The 19941-nt window shown below is 44.6% G+C and overlaps 1 protein-coding gene across 1 annotated transcript in view; it reads right to left on the bottom strand.

Moving 5' to 3' along the window:
- Window positions 1-3552: 3552 nt before the first annotated feature.
- The window catches only part of SYT17 (synaptotagmin 17), a 95888-nt gene continuing 79499 nt past the window's right edge, over window positions 3553-19941 (bottom strand). Inside the window, 1 exon segment of the mRNA XM_004450420.4 lies at window positions 3553-3894. Coding sequence (XP_004450477.1) covers window positions 3698-3894 — 197 coding nt within the window. The 3' untranslated portion in view covers window positions 3553-3697.

The following is a 19941-nucleotide window of genomic DNA, read 5'->3' as shown; positions in this document are numbered from 1 at the left end:
AGCTCAGAGCTGCTGCCGGGGAGAAGGGCAACGCCTTTCCATCAGAAGAGAGGACTCGAGGACCGGCCCTGGGCAGACAGGAGAGGCTTTACAGCTTCCCACCATCACGCTGACCTGAGTCCTTTCTCTGAGTTGAGTCTCCACACCCCCAGGTGAGTGTTCAGGCAGCCTGTGTACCTCCTTTCCCACCTCTTAGCTGCGGAGGAGGAAGAGGCTAATTAAAACAAGCGGGTAGCACACAACAGGACACCTTGGGTACAGGTTTCTATAGAAACCAAGTGTCGTGGTTTGAAGCTGAATGTACCCCAGAAAAAACATGTTCTTAAATCGAATCCATTCCTGTGTTGTGAACTCATTATAAGCAGGACCTTTAGATGAGGCTACTTCAGTTCAGTTGTGATCTACCTCATTCAAGATGGGCCTTGAGCCTCCTGCTGGAGTCCTTTATGAACGGGATGAATACGGAGAGTGAGAGGGGAAAAGCCACGGAAAGCAGGAAGTCGAAAGCGACGAAACCCAGAAGTGAAGGGAGAGGACAGCAGACACAGCCACGTTCCTCGTCACATGATAGAGGAACCAAGGATGTCCAACAGCCAGTTTTCAGGAAGAAAGCATCACCTTGATGATGCCTTGATTAGGACATTTTCTAGGCCTCGAAACCCTAAGTTAATAAATTCCCATAAAGCTGAACCATTCCGTGGCATCTGCTTTAGGCGGCCTGGGAAACTAACCAATCATTCACCCTTTCACATGTTTCTCTTCTCCTGACAAACTCTATGGCCGGAGATGAGGATGGCTCTGACATCTGTCCTACCAGTGTTCCTTCTAATCAACCAACAAACATTGCCCAGTGTTTGCCTAGTAATAATAGCCATTCAGCATACACCAGGGCTGTGCTGAGACTTAACAGTCTTGTTCCAGCTAAGCCTCACACCACCCCTACGGGGTGAGAACCATTATCCTAATCTCAGAGGGGAAAGGCCAGCAGGGCAGGTAGCCACCTCGGCTTATGCTGGGCATTCTAGATCCATTGCTTTCTCGCCATGTAATTTCATTCAATCTGGATTTCTTCATTTGTGAAAGGGGAATGAAAACTTCTTCCCTGCAGGTGGCTGCAGTGAGAATAAATGAGATGATATTTGGCACCTAGGCAGTCCTTTTGTTGTTTAAATGAGCAAAGCAGATGCTTCTTTTTTTTTTTAAAGATTTATTTATTTATTTAATTTCCCCCCCTCCCCTGGTTGTCTGTTCTTGGTGTCTATTTGCTGCGTCTTGTTTCTTTGTCCGCTTCTGTTGTCGTCAGCGGCACGGGAAGTGTGGGCGGCGCCATTCCTGGGCAGGCTGCTCTTTCTTTTCACGCTGGGCGGCTCTCCTCACGGGCGCACTCCTTGCGCGTGGGGCTCCCCTATGCGGGGGACACCCTTGCGTGGCACGGCACTCCTTGCGCGCATCAGCACTGCGCATGGCCAGCTCCACACGGGTCAAGGAGGCCCGGGGTTTGAACCGCGAACCTCCCATATGGTAGACGGACGCCCTAACCACTGGGCCAAAGTCCGTTTCCCAAGCAGATGCTTCTGATGCCCACCTCATAGCCCTCTTGAATTCACCTGAGGCTGCTGTGGGCCAACCCTGCGCTCACCTCTGCAAGCACACTTGCCTCTCTCTTTCTCTGCCGAGGGATCTGTCCAGTGCCATGGAAGCTCGCTGGGCTCACCCAGGACAGCCCTGAAAGTGCAGACATTGAATGCCTCCAGGGCCTCAAGCAGCGAGAGACCAAGGGCAGGAGATCAATCCTCTGCCTGGGTTCTCCCACCAGTCATCAGGTGAAGATAGATACCTTAACATTTCAACTGTCTTTCCTTCCAAAATCACATGCTAACATTTCCAACAAAGTCCAGCAGGCCCGGCTGGCTGGTTATAAATACTGTGATAGGTTGTAGTTTCCAAAGATGATTGTGTCAATCTGGATCACCCATCCCCCGTGTTCTCCTTAGGTTGTGACCGTCACTTCTTACTTTATATTCTCTATGTCCCCTCTCCTTTGTCTAAGCAAGGGTTTATGGCTGCCTGGACTCACAGTGTAGCAGAAGTGATACTATGTGACTTCTCAGACTACGTCAGAAAAAGGGTACAGCTTCTGCCTGGCTCTCTCTTACTCCTGGGATGCTTGTCTTGGAAGCTGGCCACCATACTGCGAGGAAGACCAAGCTACTCCAAATGGAGAGAGAGCCCCTCAGATGTCAGCCAGCATCAACAGCCAGGCATGTTGAGGGAAGGAGCTGCCAGATGATTCCATCCCCCAGCCCTCGAGTCTCCCAGCTGAGGTCTCAGGTGATATGGAGCACAGAGGAATCATCCCTGCTGTGCCTTGTCTGAATTCTTGACTGACAAGACCATGAGATAATCAATATCATTGCTTTGAGCCATTGGGATGGCTTGGTATACAGCAGTAATACCTGGAACACCCTCCCATCCTCTATGCCCTGTGTTCACGAAGTAAAAGAGAACTCAGAATGCATGGCACAAATAAATAGTCTTTAATTTCAGGAAATATCTCCCCATCATACTAGACAATAGGCTGTGGAAAAAAGATACAGAAGCATCCAACAGCGAGAGACCTATTCTAACTACACTGATCCCTCAGCAGGAGAAAAATGACTTTGGTTCACACACAAACACAGAAAGACCTCCAGAGAACGGGAAGAAAAGAGATCCCCTGGGTGGGATGGGTTGGGTCTGGCCACTTTAGTCCATGGGATTGGTCCTTTATGGGTCTTCTGTGGGTCAGGATCACCTCAACCCAGTTCAAAAATGTCAGATATACCCTATCGTATTCTATCTACTGGACTCACACACACACTACTCTTACTGAAGGCGGGGTCTTTCACAGACAGGAGAACATGGGGTGAAATTTCCCTGGGCGGGAGGGGCCGAGAGAAGGGAGTGCCCAGTGCCGGGGTCCCAGCCCACCGCCCTGCTCACCAAGAGGACACAATTAGGTACGTACATGTGTTCACCTCTGAGGACATTTGCACAAGGACATACACACCCACACCCACAGGGGTTCCCCTGGAATAAGCTAACACAAAGCCCAATTCAGTAAAGCCAGGAGAGTTTTCTTACACTGGAACATTTTTGTTGCCATTTGGTTTTTCCCAAGTAGTCTAATCTAGTTATCACATTCACTAGAGAGAAGACAAAATACTTACACCTTCGGGTTTGAACAGGAGGAGCCTGTTCAGAAGTTCCCCAGTGGATGGACATTTTGGGAGTGGGGATATGGCCTCCCATCCCTGGCCAAACTCTTGGTAAATTTAGTCCTGATGAAGACTGGCACCCATATCAGGTGTGAGGGTTGAAAGTGCGTTTGAGGGCAAATGTAAAGGGGTGTCAACAAGAACAGGCACTGCCAGTAAGTCCCACAGCAGAGCCCACTCAGCTCATGACATATGGATGGGGGTTCCAGAAAGTTCTCAGGCCTAGCTCATGGAGGGCGGCCATTTTGTTACCAATAGTCTGCTTCCTCTCGGTTCTGAGAAAATGTGGTGTGTGTGCGCGCGCGGGTGGATGTCTGATGTGAGTGTGTATACGGGTGTGGACGTCATAGGTGTGTGATACATTTTTTTCTGTCTTACATTTTCTTCCCTTTTTTTTTTTTTTTTTTTAAAACAAATGAAAGCCGACTTCCCTGCGACCCTCAGGTCACCTCCAGCGAGGCAGGAGACACACGGTCACACTCCGCTCGGGACCTCAGGCTGTGCCACTGCTCCACGGCTGTGCGGTGGGTGTTGAGCATCCGCCGCCAGTGGTTGGATTCCGAGGGGCCGGAGGAGTACTGGCCGATCACGATCCTTCCGATGAAGTCGTTGCTGCTCTTCATGTTGTGGCCGAACACTAGGGAGCCAGGGGGCGTGGGCAGGAGGCGAGGAGGCGAGAGGGAGGAGGGGAACAGAACAGGGAGGCGGGGACAAGACAGAGGTCATTAGTCTACACGTGCCTCAACTGCTATCCTGAGGTCGCTGTTGTCTCTTTCCACGGTGAGGACTCCTTGATTCCTTATCTCCTCCTTTCTCTCTGCGCCAGCCACACTGACTGATCCTTTTGCCAGATATTTGTACCACCTGCAACATGCAACTTTAAACTTAGGTCCCATTGCCTCACCACATTGCCCACAGAACACTGTCCTGGGATAGCTCTCGTGGGAAACCACGCAAGCCATTGTTATGTTAATCCAGTTGAGCGGTTAAGCCAGGGTTTCTCAGTCGCAGCACTCTTGACATTTGGGGCTGGGTAATTCTTTGTTATGAGAGCTGCCCTGGGAGTTGTAGGGTGTTTAGCAGCATCACTGATCTCTACCCATTAGATGCCAGTAGCACCCCCTCACCTATCAGCACCAGTGGAATGAAGTCTCCAGACAGCACCAAATGTCCCTTGGGGGCAAGTTCATCCTGGTTGAGAACCAATGTGTTAAGCTGTGGGCTGAGAAGCCAGAGCTGAATCCTGGTTCCATCATTTGCCCAGCTCTGGGACCCCTGAGCCTCAGTTTCCTCATTGGTTAAGCAGGAATCATAACAGTACTTTGACCTGCGAGGATTCGATGAGATGTGCTTAAAGCTTTCTGCACACAGTGCTGGGCACATAGCAACAGCTCAGTGAATATGACGTTGCTATTTTTTGCCTAAATTTCTGTCTGTTGACCTTTTGTAAAAGAGACCTCATGTTGCCTGTGTTCCATAAAATGGAGGTAAATTTCCTGAGAGAAATGGCTAAGACACTTTTTTTCCACCTCTTGTTGTGGTGCATTTCTCTTTGGAAGGCTTCTCTATTAATCCAACACAAGTTTAATTTGTGTCTTTCAAGCCTAATGAGATGGTTAGTTTGATTTATCTCGCCGGCCAAGTTCCACCTAATTCTTTATCAGTGTGTGGGCTGCCCAGGCAGGCAGGCCTTCTTGCTAACAGGAAGGCAGGCTGTGTCTGTGTTATAAATGAAGGGCTACAGAATGGGAAATATCACAGCTTCACCCAGCATGAGCTGAGCAAAGGCGAGCCTGGTCCCAGGAGGGATCCCGATTATCAAATAAACCAGCTAAAATATGCAGCCAAAAATAGAGCTTGAATGCTAACGGAGCCTCTGTTCTTGCCTGTGGGGTTCACATTAAGAATTCCAAATGATACAAAAGGGAAAAAAAGAAAAGCGGAAAAACAAAAACAAACACCCCATACAGCGTCTAAAAAACCAAAAAACCTAGCGTGAACTATAAGTGACACAACTTTACACCAACTCTATTAAGAGTGTTCTGTACCTGTCAGCTCTCTGTGGACAAAAAATTGGACCATGCATATTTTTTGTACATTTGGTAAAGCACTCAGTATGCATAAGTAGACCTCATTTAGATAAAATCCCTTACAAAAGGGAAAAATTAGGAATGAAAGCTGTACTTAATAAAGAAAAATTGCTAATGGACTCTCTGATGCACTTGCAAAAAAATTTTTTTTTCATAGGTAACACCCAGAACGTTTTGGGACTATGCCTTGTAGCCAATGTTAGGTATGATCTCACAGTATATTAAGAAGGTACCAGAGTCCCCTTCCCTGTTGGCCAGGAATCTAAAATGAGATACTATTATGAGACCATCTCAGGCCCCATTTGATTTTCTTCTCTTTGGGCAAAATGTTCTTTCTCTCCTTTCCAAAGCTCAAGAATGAAAATGCAGAAACATCCCTAGTAAATGGATATTGGTTGTGCTTCCTTGGGAAAAGGGCTTTAAGAAAGGAAATCTCAAGTACTCTCATGTATTGCTAGTGCCAGATCAAGTTGGTTCAACTTTTGAGAAGATTCATTCTATTCAAAACAAAAATGATCACGGTTTGCGACCCAGGAATTATGCTTCTAGGAATTTATCCCAAAGAAATATCTAAACAAAGGGGCAAAGATATATGTATAAGGATATTCTCAATAGTAGGGATGGCAAACTACAGCCTGTGGGCCAAATTTGGACCAACAACTATTTTTGTAAATACAGTTTTATTGGAACACCGTCAAACCAATTTGTTTACAATTTGTCTATGGTTGCTTGATAAGGGCAGAACAGGATAGCTGTGATGGAGACCTGGCAGCCTGCAAAGCCTCAAATATTTACTCTCTGTCCCTTTAGAGAAGTTTACCAACCCCTGCTCTAGGGCATTTTAAGAATGAAAAACTGGAAATGATAAAGATGTTATTAAGCCTCTGTGGATAGTTCTGGTATACCCAGAAGCACTTACCGGGAGCATCTACAGCTCTCTGCCTGAGGGTGTCCCCAGGCCATGAGAGTGTGCTTAGCCCATGTGCAAGGCCAGTCCCTTGTCTACGGGAGTTGATGCTCCCCAGAACAATCCTCAACCAATGAGAGATGGGAGTTGGTGAATGACACCCCAGCTTTCTCGCCCTTCAGTGGGGCAATTCTAACTCATATGCCACACAGTCTCTTGGGGAGCCCCACTTCCCATGATGGTTACCCATCATTAGCATGTCCTTGATTGGCTTGCCTCCCTTGTGTGTCTCACTTCTCCATTCCATCGCCATGTGTGCTGGGATCACTTCCTACCTGCACCCAAGTTGAGGTTTTAGGATCCACTGGGAAGGAACCTAGACCAAGACTGGAGGTTCTTCTGGCAATCCCACTTCTAGGTTTATACTCAAAAGAATTGAAAGCAGGAACTCAAACAGATATTTGTACACCGATGTTCACAGAAGGATTATTCACAATTGCCAAAAGATAGAAGCAACCCAAGTGTCCATCAACAGAAGAATGAATAAACAAAATGTGGCATGTATATACAATGGAATATTATCCAGTCATAAAAAGAATGAAGTCTTGATACATGCAACAACACGGATGAACCTTGAAGACATCATGTCAAGTGAAATAAGACAGACCCAAAAGGACAAATATTGTATGATCTCACTGTTATGAAATAATCAGAATAGGCAAATGCATAGCGTTAGAATCTAGAAAACAGATTACTTGGGGATGGGGTGGGGATAGGGAACAGCGAGTTAAGGTTTCAAATGTACAGAGTTTCTATTTGGGATGGAAAAGTTTTGGTAATGGATGGTGGTGATGTTAGCACAACATTGTGAATGTAATTAACAGCACTGAAATATATATCTGAAAGTGGTTAAAGAATGGGAAATATTAGGCTGTATATATGGAAATGGAATAAAAAAATTTTTAATCAATGAAACTGTACTACATAGTGAACTGTAAGTTAAACCATAGACTATAACTAATAGTACAACTATAAAAATGCACTTTCGTCAATTGTAATAAATGTACCACACCAATTCAAGGTGTTAATAATAAGATGGTATATGGTAATCCTCTATTTCATGATGATTGTTTAAAATTTTTAAAGGATCAGAGGGTTCTAGTTAAGTAATTTCTGATACAATAACATCATGGAAATCCATGTCACTGTTAAAAATGAGGTAGATAGACCTGTACTTATGAAATGGAAAACTTTCCAAGACATATTGCTAGGTAACAAAAGCAAGTTGCAAAACAGTACATGTAAACATAATCTCCTTTTGTTAAAAAAAAAAAAAAAGGTTAATAAACGCTTAGAAAACAGTATCTGGAGGAATGTTCACCAAACTAAGAGTAGCTCTCTTTAGAGAAGGGAAATAGAGGGAACTTTTCCCTTTCTGGATTATAAAAGTAGATAAAGGTTGAATTTCTTAAAATAAATACAGGTGATTTTGTAAGGAAAACAAAGGTAAAAATAAATTGATATTAGGAAACCCACATCTAAATCACCAGAAGATGATGGAAGAAGAAGGAAGTCTAATACCTTGGACTCCTTATACCAATTTGCAGAGTATCTTGGTTAGTGAATGTCTGGCCCTGGAAAGGTGGGAGCTCCTGAGTGACTCAGGCTTTCAGATGGGAAGAAGCTGTGGCTCTCACCATCAGAGTTAATTGGCAGGCTTCGGCACGTGCAAGTAACTGGGTATGGTTTATGGCAATCTTAACAGTTTTTTGAAAACTAAAAATGAAAAATGCAAATTTTAATAAGCTGAATGAAACAAATGACTCCCTTGATCGAAGTTGCCTGGGAGAAAACAGGGACTTGCCATCTCTGTAAATTCTGAAGAGGGTGGTGTTGGAGAGAAGTGGGAATTAAGACCGAATACATGGAGAGAATCCAGAAAGGGGCTCAGAGACAGTGGGCCCAGATACCCTGCCCACGCCATTTCATAGATAAGGAAGCCAAGTCACACAGCTAGTTGGTAAAAAACTAGCAGTACTTGTAGCAAATCAACTTTCAAGGTGGCCACATCCACACAGTGAGCTCCCTAAATTGCTTTTCTTCAGAAATACAGACAGAAATTTTGTTGTAAGGCAACTCAAAATGCCTACTGATTGGTATGGGGGACCAATTTTAATGCGGTCACTAATAAATTACAGGGCAATGTATGCACTCTGTGTACCCTAGACTTCTGGAAGCAACTTTCCAACATGCTGCACAATCCAGAGCATGGCAGAACATCTCCTCAGTCAGAACAGATGTCACAAAACCCACCACAAAATCCACACGGAGGAATCCTCAGGTTTTCCCTCAGTATCTATTTATTCTTCACAGATTTAGACATAATTCAAATAAACTTAGTCATCTGGTTTCTCCTTCTGAAGTGACTTAAATTAATTTAGTGGGTTATAACTACCAGACAGATACAAGAACTCAAAGGAGCACAGTAGAATGGGGTCATTTGGTGAAGCGGCAAACAATCATCTATTCCTGCATCTAGCTAAGGGATATTCATTGTGTGATCACTTATTTTCATAATGATGGCTCTGAATCAACAAGAAGGCTGGATGTTCTGCTTAATGGGCTGAAGCAAGTGCGAAAAGTTTGCTATCAAAGACAGTCAAACATTTAAAGTCTTTTTTAAAGTTTAAGGGGAATGTTCTCCGTAACCAGAAAATATCCACAAGCCCCTTTTAAAGCTTCCTGCCCTGACGATTATAAAGCAGTCACCATCTTCCTCAGGCACTTGCTTTATCACCTGGTCACACGGCGTCCACTCCCTAATCCTGATAAATTCCAAGCATCCTTTCGCTCATGGAACCTGGATTTCCTCACGTCACCAAAGGATCTTGGTAGTGGTGGTGAGGGAGGAAAAAAAGCCTCCGATTGGGAACTCCTGCAGTTGCTATCACTGGCCCATTTTACAGCGGGGGAGATGGAGGCTCAGAGAGGTGACGTGAGAAAATCCAGGTTCCATGAGCGAGAGTTGGGGACAAGGGGGAGACTTTTTCCCATGTTGCTATTTGCTTTAAAAGTGAATTTGTTCCTCACCGCAGGCACTAAACCCTTTGGGTTGATAATTTAGTTTGCCAAGACAGGCGGTTCTGGAAGGGAAGCTGGTTGACTAGAGTGTGGGTGTGATAAACACTGCAGATTAAGAGGGGAAAAAAATCCCTGCTTTTTACCAACAGGAGCAGACTTGGCAGCTCCACGCTTGGCACGTTTGCTTCACAGGGCGATGGTGGACCCCCCATTCACGCCCCTTGTTCTCACTGTCCCCCATTTGCAGCTTCGAGCCTGACGGCACAGTGCAGGGGTACCCCCAGATCAGGGTCAAGAACCCCAGCACCTCCTGCCTGTCCCCTGTAATCCGTCCATCTCTTGGATGTGGGGTTGAGCTGCTCCCCCATCTCTGAAAAAATGCAGTAAGCCGGCCAGGCCCACCACAGTCCTTCCTGATTCCGCACGGCAGAGGGAGCCTCACATCTCCTCAGGGGACAATCCAAGTCTGTATGTTTAACCTTTAGAGGAGACCCCAAAGCAGTCTACACACCCCTGCACCACGCCGGTCCCTCCCCACAGGCCGGCTCGGGCACACCCCTGACAAACGTGGTACCCCATTCTCTTTCAACTTTTCCCAAACTTTCTCAGACTATAGCTCTCGCCCTTTTTTCGTCTTCTTTCTGAAACCTAGAGGTTGTTTTCAGGTTACTCTTTCAAACAAGGTAGATCATATCCCTTCCTTGGGCCTCAGTTTCCTCATTTATACAATGGGCACACGCTCATAGATGCCAACGCTCCACCCAGCTCTGACATTTCATGGTTCTAAGAACCTTATGTCCACGGCATCAGTGCGATGCTTTTTGAGCTTTCTTGGCTCAATTTGTGATTCATAGCAGCTGCTCGGGAAAAACTTTTTTCTCCACTTTTTTCCTTCCAACAGTAATAACGAGAATTTAGATAACAGTCCTATAACAATAATAATTTTAAAAATCAGTACTATTGAATCCTGAGTTCGGTGCGCCAGGCACTGAGTCATGGACTTTATGTACACTAATTTTTTTAAAAAAAACAATCCAGCCCTATTAGGAAGGGACTATTAATGTCTCGATTTGCAGGTGAGGGCGTGGAGGCTCAGAGGGCTTGTGAGGTTGTGCCCAAGGTCACAGCCAGCACGCGAGACTGCAGGAATGGAAACGCAAAGCTCAGCCTCATTTCTCCTTCTCCCACCTCAAATAGAAAAAAAGTGCGTTCTCACCCATTCCACCTGGGGGGGTTGCATTGCGGACCCCGCATTCTGGTGAGCGTGGACCCATTTGTAAATAAGATCTCTTCAAGATGCTAGTTCATTTAAGGTGGGACCCAACTGAGTCAGGGCGGGCTTTCATCCAGGTAACTGGAGTTGATAACCAGAGTGAAAGTCAGAAGTAGAGAGGAAAAAGGGCACGGGAAGAAGCCGGAAGTCCACGCAAGCCGGAGGAGGAAGACTCCTGACAGAAAAGCCAAGGACCGAGGGTCACCGGTCCCAGGACGCCACAGTCCTCAGGGAGAAAGCATCGCCTCGCTGACACCTCGATTTCGACTTCTCCTAGCCTCAAAACCGTGAGCCAGTAAATTCCCCCCCCTTTTTTTTTTAAGCCAACACATTGTATAGTATTTGTTTTAGCAGCTACATAACTAAGACACCCCCTCACAGGGGACATTTAACAATGTATGGAGACATTTGGGGTTGCCACAGCGGGAGGAGGCGGGGAGAGTGCTACTGGCATCGAGCGGGTAGAGGTCAGGGATGCTGCTGGACATCTTAGAGGGCACAGGACAGCCCCCCACCACGAAGGATTACCCGGCTCAAGAGGCCAACGGGTACAGAGTTTGAGAAACTGCTGTAAGGGAAAACCTATGTGGGACGAGAGGCTGTGTGCACAGACAGTGTATTAGTCAGCAAAAGGGTGCTGAAGCAAGATGGCTGCCGATATCTGCAAGGGTTTGGCCTTTTTCTTTCCTCGTAAGGCTCCGTGGGCCCAGCTTCTTCTGATCTCAGCTGTAGACTGAAGGACTCATTCTTTCTGGGCTCAGTTGCACTGGTCTCTTCACAAGGTCAGCTGTAAACTATCAGGCCAATGGCTCATCTCTCTTCCCAGGGCCACAGGATCAAAGCTGACAAGTTCTCTCTTCCATATCTACGGACTCTCTCTATTCCTCCTTGTGTCTCTTTCCCTGTCTTCTTGAGTATCAGTTTATACAGCCCACAAAGGGGACAGGGACTCAAACTGAGTAGCCCTAATGATATGGTCAATCAAAGTCCTAATCTTGATTTAATCAAGTAAATGCAAAGCCTTTGAATCAATCAAAGGGTAACATGCCCAGAGGAATAGACTAGCTTACAAATATAATCAATATCTCTTTTTAGAATTCATAAGTAATATCAAACTGCCACAGACAGGGACAGAGCTGGGAGACTTGGGGAAGGGGAGGGAAGTAAGTCACTTCTAATGGGCTAGAGAGCACTTGTGTGACACAGAAGAAATTCCAGAGCAGATTCGGGGTGACAGAGAATTGGGGAGCTTCTGAGAAATATTGCTATGCTTATGAATTGGATCACTTTCTCCTTCCTCAAAACACAGAAGTAAAGATCAAAATTTCCTTTAAAACTCCTTTGGAGCTTTTAGATCTCTTCTTTGTGACTGTGTGGGGACCGAGCCATATGGAATCTGCATTTATTAAGGCAACATATGGATTGAAGAATCACTTTCAGACCTGTGTGTGAATCACGCTGTCTATGAGGAAGCATTTAAAGGTGTGACTATACAGCAATATGCTTGTTTTTACACGAACAACCAAAACTTATACATCTAAGTGAAAATCATCTCTGTACTTTTGTTTCAGAGGCACTGGCTTTGCTTTGGGGAAATACTTGCTATAAACTGTCTTCAGAGCCAGTCAGTTATAAGGCACCTGATGAAGCTTGAGTGAGGATAATTAACCAAACCTTCCACCCTCCATCTTCTAAAATAATTGAGAAAGTAAACGAGAATTTCACATAAATGGAATCATGCAGTATACAGTTGTTTGCATTTGACTTATTTTACTTAGCAATGTTTTGAGATTTATCCATGTTGTTCCATGTGTTAGTGTCTCTTTTTTACTTCTGAGCAGTATTCTATTGTACGGATGTACCATAATTTGTTTACCCATTCACCAACTCATGGACATTTGGCATGTTTCTCATTTTTGGGTATTATGAATAATGCCACTATAAACATTTGGGTACATGATTTTTTGTGGACATGTTTTTACCTCTCATGTAAATACCTGGAAATGGAATTGCTGACTTGCATCATAAATATGTATCTTTAACTTTATAAGACACTAACATACTATTTCCCAAAGTGGCTATATCATCCTGTATTCCCACCAGAAATGCATGAGAGCTCCAGTTGTTCTATATCCTCACCAGCATTTGGAATTTCCAGGCTTTTAAACTTACTGTTTTAGTGGCTGTGTAGTATGGTATCTCACTGTGGTTTTGATTCACATTTCTGATGACTAGTGAAGTGGATCACCGCTTTGTGTGCTTCTTCACTATCTGTGTATCCTCTTTTGTGAAATGTGTCTGTTCAAATTTTTTGCCCATTTTTAATTGGGTTTTGGGTTGATTTTCTTATTATTGATTTATAAGAGTTCTTTATATATGCTGGATACAGGATCTTTGTTGGATATACGCTTTGCAAAAACTTTCTCTCAGGGTGTGGCTTGCCTTTTTGCTTTAACTATGCCTTTCAAAAAGAAAAAGTTTTTAATCTTGATGAATTCCATTATATTATTTTAAAGATACTTTTTTGCCAGAGCTTTGAAGGCATCAACAAATGTGGGGCTGTTTTTCCTAAGCCAACTGGGAAATGAAAACGAAAATAAAATGTGAAGCAGATCTTGGGTAGTGGACCTATGGCTGCCAGCAAATTTTTTTCTCTATGTTTGAATTATTACATAATTTAAAATAAAGAGGAAGGATCAAAATATCACCCTACAGCTGTTCAGCACGTAATCATTTTTAAAAGCTTGCTTATTTTATCCTACCAGGAACCCTTTGGGTGGCAGGAGTTGGGACCTCCACTTTCCAGCAACAGAGGGGCTCAAAAATATGCCCAAGTCATCTGTTCCAATTGCATGCTTCAAGAAGACACAAAAGAGTAAGAATTGTGTCACTCGTTTTTGGATGCTGTTGTGGGTTGAATTATGTTCCCCCAAAAGATACGCTGAAGGCCTAACTCCTGATGCCTGTGAATGTGACTTTATTTGGACATAGGGCCTTTGCAGGTGTGATCAAGTTCAGATGAGGTCATGCTGGACGAGGGCTTTACAAGAGCAAGAAGAGGGAGATTTGGATACGGAGAGAGAGGAGACACAGAGGGAAGAAGGCAGGGTGACAACGGAGGCAGCTGCCAGCCACCACCAGAAGCTGGAAGGGGCAGGAAGGCCTGGCTCTTCCCTGGAGCCTTCAGAGGGAGCTGGCACTGCCACCACCTTGACTTCAGACACCGAGCCTCCAGGACTCCGAGAGACTAAAGGGCTCTTGTTTTAAGCTACCGTGTTTGTGGTCATTTGTTTCCGCAGCCCTGGGAAACTAAGAGAGGTGGCAAATTTTGACAATAACTATTAAGATGGAAAAACATAAATGCTTTGATGTAGCAGTCCCACTGCTAGCGTTTTAGCTCCCGGTACATTTGGACACATCCAAAAAGAGATGTGAGGGTGTTCCCTCCAACATTTCTAACAGCAAAAAACTGGAATCAACTTCAATGTTTCCCAATAGGGGACTAATTAAGTAAATTATGTGTCAACTCATTGACTCAGTAGAGTATCATGCAGCCATTAAAACTAATTAGAGGGAAGCAGACTTGGCCCAGTGGTTAAGGTGTCCTTCTACCACACGGGAGGTCCGTGGTTCAAACCCCAGGCCTCCTTGACCCATGTGGAGCTGGCCCATGCGCAGTGCTGATGCGCGCAAGGGGTGCGGTGCCACGCAGGGGTGTCCCCGTGTAGGGGAGCCCCCCACACAAGGAGTGCGCCCCATAAGGAGAGCTGCCCAGCGCGAAAGAAAGTTCAGCCTGCCCAGGAATGGCACTACACACACAGAAAGCTGACACAGCAAGATGACACAACAAAAAGAAACACAGATTCCCATGCCGCTGACAACAACAGAAGCGGACAAAGAAAGAACACGCAGCAAATAGACACAGAGAACAGGCAACTGGGGCAGGGGCAGGGGGAACGGGGGAGAAATAAATAAATCTTAAAAAAAATAAAATAAAAAAAAACTAATTAGAGAGGTTTGTCTTCAACGTAGAAGCCAAACTGACCTCCCTGCCTTTGCATTTGCTGTTCCATCTGGCTAATGCTCTTCCCACGAACATCCACATGGCTCACACCTCATCTCCTTCAAGTCTTGGCTCAAATGCCACCTTCTCAGCCAGGCCCTCCCTGAACATCCTTAAAAATACCACACCTTTTTCCAGCATTAGTTTCTCCTTAGCACTTAACACCATCTACTAAATTGCCTGACTTGGTTTTGTGTTGGTTTCTTGCCAGTCTTCCCACTTTCTAATATTAGTATGAAGGATCAAGGATTTCTGTTTTGTTCACCGCTATACCACAGTACCTGACACATAAAGACGCTCAATGAATATTTGTAGAATGAATAAATAAAAGCCTATATGGAAACATGTCAAAGACCTATTAGTAAGTTGCAGAAAAGTATGTGTATATTTTGGATGCTATCAAGTGAGTGGGCATATGTATATGTGCATATATATGTGTATATTCTTTTATTTGCAGATTCCATACATGTGAATTCATCTACTCGCTAATATTTATTTGTAAACCCCAAATCAATACTTGGCAATGTTTTCACAGCCATTTGTAGATGCACACAGAGTGGTGAAAAATGAGTCACCTGAAACACACGTTTCCAACTGAAGTTGAACAAGATGATGCTTTGCCTTCTTGATTCAGCTTTCATTAATATAAGCAAGTGTCCTCATATGGTACATTTAGTGCCACTTTTTTTCACATTTTTGTGCTTTTTTTGGTGATTTCGATGCTTAAAATGGTCCCCAAGTGTAGTGCTGAAGTGCTGTCTAGGGCTCCTAAGTGCAAGAAGACTATGATGTGCCTTATGGAGAAAATACACATTAGATAAGTGTCATTTAGACAGGGGTTATAGTGCTTTTGACCATGCGTTCAATGTTAATGAATCAACAATATATATTAAATAAGGTGTCTTTAAACAGAAATATACATAAAATAAGGTTATGCATCAATCAGTTAATGGAAGTGTTGTGATCAGAGGCTCACAGGAACTTAACCCTGTATTTCTCCTAAGAACAATGCTTCAGCATTTGCTAATTCTGCATTTGTAAAGACTTTATAGAACATGACTATTAGGAATAATGAGAATTAACTACACATACAAACACATACACATACACACGTATACATATGCACATATATTCCTGGAAGGAGGCTACAATAAATTATGAGTGGTTACCTCTACATAGGAGAAATCAGGGACTTTTGTTTTTTATTCTACTCCCTCCTGTATGGTTGTATTATATATCAATATCTATATATATGTATCTTTTACAATAAGAATTTTAAAAAGCCATCCTTCCACACCTCTTCATGTCATTACTTACAGATGACATGAACCCATAAACCATAAGGTAGGGGAGGGGTTTCCTGATTTAACAACCCTCCACTCATCTTCCCAAGACTACTGCTCACCTGCTTTCCCCTGAGCCAAGTTGCAGTCCATCAACCCAGGCTGTACCACATGACACACGGAGCTTGTTTGCAGAGCAAAACATTTCTGTTTGCCCAAGTTTTCATGGGCAGAGACAGAGAATCCATTTGAAAAATCTGCACGAACAAGCATGAATTCACTTGACCTGCTCTGTCCCTGAATTCTTAACACTCAGGCAGCCAAAGAGAAACCACTGGGAATGATGATGGATTAAAATGCCAAAAGAGGAATAAACCAGCCTCAAACAAGAGCATTAACAGGAGCTGACTGGCTCCAAGCCCACATTAGCCTGTCATTCACAGCTGCCGACAGAGGCCCCCACCTCACCTAGCACACTCCAGGAGCCCGGAGGGTCTCTCACATAGTACCACTGACATTTGGGGCCAGCTTATTGTTGGGGCAAGGGGTGCTGTTCGTGCATTGCAGGGCTTTTAGCAGCATCCCTGGCCTCTCCCTCTTGATGCCAGAGCACCCCCCAATTGTGACAACCAAAATGCCTCCTGACATTGCCAAATGTCCCCTGGGGTGCAAAATTGCCCCTGATCGAGGACCGCAGTTCCCATTGCCTTCCTAAGTCAGCCAGTGCCAGGGGTTTGCCAGTCAAAGGTATTTGGTGAATTCACCACAAGTATTGCTCTTGTGAGGTTGAATTCCTCAAACCTGGAATTTGGTGCGGTGGGAATTCCCTGCTGTTGACCTTGATCGTTAACTCAGAAGCAGCAAGTATTCAGGGACGGGTCAGGTAAGCTTGCTCAGCACACAGGTTGGCTCTTCCTCTTAAGTCCTGGATGACTATGGAGACCACCACCCAATCACCATGCAGGACTCTTCTTCCTGGACACTCAGGTGGACTACATTTCCCAGCCTCCCTTGCAGGGAGTTCTAGCCAGCCAAATGTGGGTGGGATTGGAAGTGATGCCCATTATTTCTTGGCCCCGCCCACAGAAACTTCCCAGGCAAGCCTCAATCTCATTCTCCATCCACCAGATGGAAGTGAAGCCCTCTGAGGGCTGAAAAGATAGGCCCAAGCCTATAAGTGTCCTGGCCCCTCCTTCCCAATGAGGCTACCATGAGGCCAAGAGTGTCCCAGAACAAGGCTGGGAGGGGGATCCACCAGCGAATCTCCCACAGGCTGCCTTTCTTCTGCTCCTGCAGCCCCAGGAAAATTAAGCAGAATACAATCGTTAGTGGACACTTTTCCTGGACCTGTTCTGTAAGTTGGGATTCTAAAGGTGTAGCCAAAAGTTGACAAATAATGCACTTGCTTAAGGCTGTCTCTAAGAATGATATCCATTATTAGCCAACTACATTGTGTCCTGCTTTAAGGGGGAGGGGGCTATACAAAATAGAACTCTAGGGAAGCGAGTTTTATGTGGACTTCAAAAATAAGAAAAGAAAGAAAATTTCACTCACTGAGCACCTGCCACGTACGAAGTAAGTCTACATATACGCCATTGTAGCCAACCCTTTATGAAGGCAGAAACCACATCTGTTTTCTTTGCTCATTTCTGTTTTCCCAATGCTTAATAGCCTTAGGTACACAGTAGGTGCTCAATAAATGCTTATCATCTAAGCAGCTTACCATGGCCCCAACTTACTGCTTTCACCTCATTGCATAATTCATTCTCCTCATTTACTATGCTCTCTGGCCACTTTGGCTTTCTTTCTCTTCCTGGAAAAAACAAGCTCATTCCTGCCTCAGGGCCTTTGCATTTGCTGTTTCCTCGGCCTGGAGCATTCCTCTTCCCCATATTTGCAGCTGGTCCCTTCTCAGCTTATACTATCCAGTTTCCAGTAGTGCTCCAGGACCTCTCTACTGGCTTTGCTCATTATTATTTAGGTGTTTACTGTTTGTTTGTTTTACCCCAACCAGAATGCTAGTACCATGAAAAGTTTACTTATTGCTGTCTTCCTGCTGTTTATCCAGCAACTAGAGTAGTGCCTCAATAGAGTAGAAGCTTGATAAATACCTTGTACAACCCAGTGACTAAGACTTCAGATTCTGGATCCAGACTCCCTGGGTTTGAATCCTGGCTCCAGGAATTTGCAATAAGCTATGTACCCATCAGTGCCTCAGTTTCCTCATCCATGGAATGATAATAATGATGATTCCTGTGTTACACATAGCATTGTTAAGATATTAAATGAATTAATTTATGTGAGACACTTGGAGCAATGCCTGGTACCTAGGTAGCACTGCCTAAGTATCTGCTGTTATTATTGTTCGATACTAAATGAACAACCCTTTTAGGCAGATTTTATATGCATCTGATAAATGGAAAACGAGGCTCTGAGAGATTTAAAGGTTCTGCTCAAGATAATACAGTGACAAAGCTCTGGATATCTGGTTTTCTGATTTCTAAGCCAAAGCTATTTTCACTGCAGCAAAAAGCTTCCCACTGTAGGCAGCCAAGCCACGGTAAAGCTTGTGCCCTGCAGGCCCTGGCATTTGAAAGGCTAAGCCTTCTTCCACTGACTGGCAGCTCTAGGCTGAAATCAAGGTTAGGTTCCAGGCAAAAGGGATGTCTGGGAAGGATAATCTCAAACGCATCCAAATGGTAGCTTTGGCTGCCAAGCCAAGATTGCTTCTTGCCAGCACCAAGGCACAGGCAAGCCTGAGACCTGGACTCTGCAGGCTCCCCTTTCCCACCCTACTGGGGCCTGGCAGGGATTTGGTTGGTTGGATAAATTCTCAGCTCCTTGCTGATCTCGTCCATGGTGATTTGCCTGGAATGAGTCTCCATCCAAAGGTTCCAGAATCATTAAACAGCCATTCGAAGGGAATAAAGATCCCTAGGAATGGCAGCTGGCCTGGTCACCACAGGCTGCCACTGGAACCCAAAACAAATGTTGAAGACCCAGCCCAGTCTTACTGGCTGGGTGGACTTCAGGAGCCTCAAGCTTCTGGAAGTGGGGGAGCTGGGGGTAGATGCCCCCTGTGGGGCTGTGCTCTGCCACAGAAGAGCCCCAGGGTCTCCACTTCTATCTCCTAACCACTTGGCTGGAGCTCTGGCCTCTACCCACATCCAGGTTCAAGACCACAATTCAACGAGCTCTTATTGTGTATACACTTTACACATATCCTTTCCTTTTGTCTGCCCAAAAGCCCTGTGAGGTGGGAACTGGGGTTTATAGACAAGGAATCTCTGGTTTGGAGGAGTTATTTGGCCAAGGGAAGGAATCATCCTCTAAATCTAAACAAGTTCTGCCAATTTGACCTCTGACATTGTATCCTGCTGAGTTACTATGGAAAATAACAAGTGTTGGAGAGGATGTGGAGGAATAGGAACACTCATTCATTGCTGGTGGAAATGTAAAATGGTGCAGCTGCTGTGGAAGATAGTTTAGCAATTTCTCAGAAATTTAAGTGTTGAATTACCATATGATCCAGTATATACCCAAAAGAACTTAAACCAGAGACTTGAACAGATATTTGCACACTAATCTTCATAGATGTATTATTCACAAGTGACAAAAAAAAAAAAAAAGAGAAAGGAACCTAAGTGTCTGTCAACAAATGAATGGATAAACAAAATGTGGTAGATACACACAATGGAATATAATTCAGTCTTAAAAATGAGTAAAGTTCTGATACATGTGATAACATGGATGAACCTTGAAGACATTGAGTGCAGTAAGTCAGACATAAAAGGACAAATGTTGTATGTTCTCACCGATATAAAAAAATTAGAATAAGAAAACTCGTAGAATCGGAATCTAGAATATAGTTTACCAGGAGATGAAGTTAGGGTAGGGAATAGGGAATTAAGCCTTAAAAGGTACAGTTTCTATTTGGGATGATGAAAAAGTTTTGGTAATGAATGGTAGTGATGGTAGCACAACATT

The sequence above is a fragment of the Dasypus novemcinctus genome, chromosome 23 (genome assembly GCF_030445035.2).
Source record: "Dasypus novemcinctus isolate mDasNov1 chromosome 23, mDasNov1.1.hap2, whole genome shotgun sequence".
Lineage (NCBI taxonomy): Eukaryota > Metazoa > Chordata > Mammalia > Cingulata > Dasypodidae > Dasypus > Dasypus novemcinctus.
Note: the sequence above shows the minus strand (reverse complement) of the source record. Positions and strands in the feature narration are given on the sequence as shown.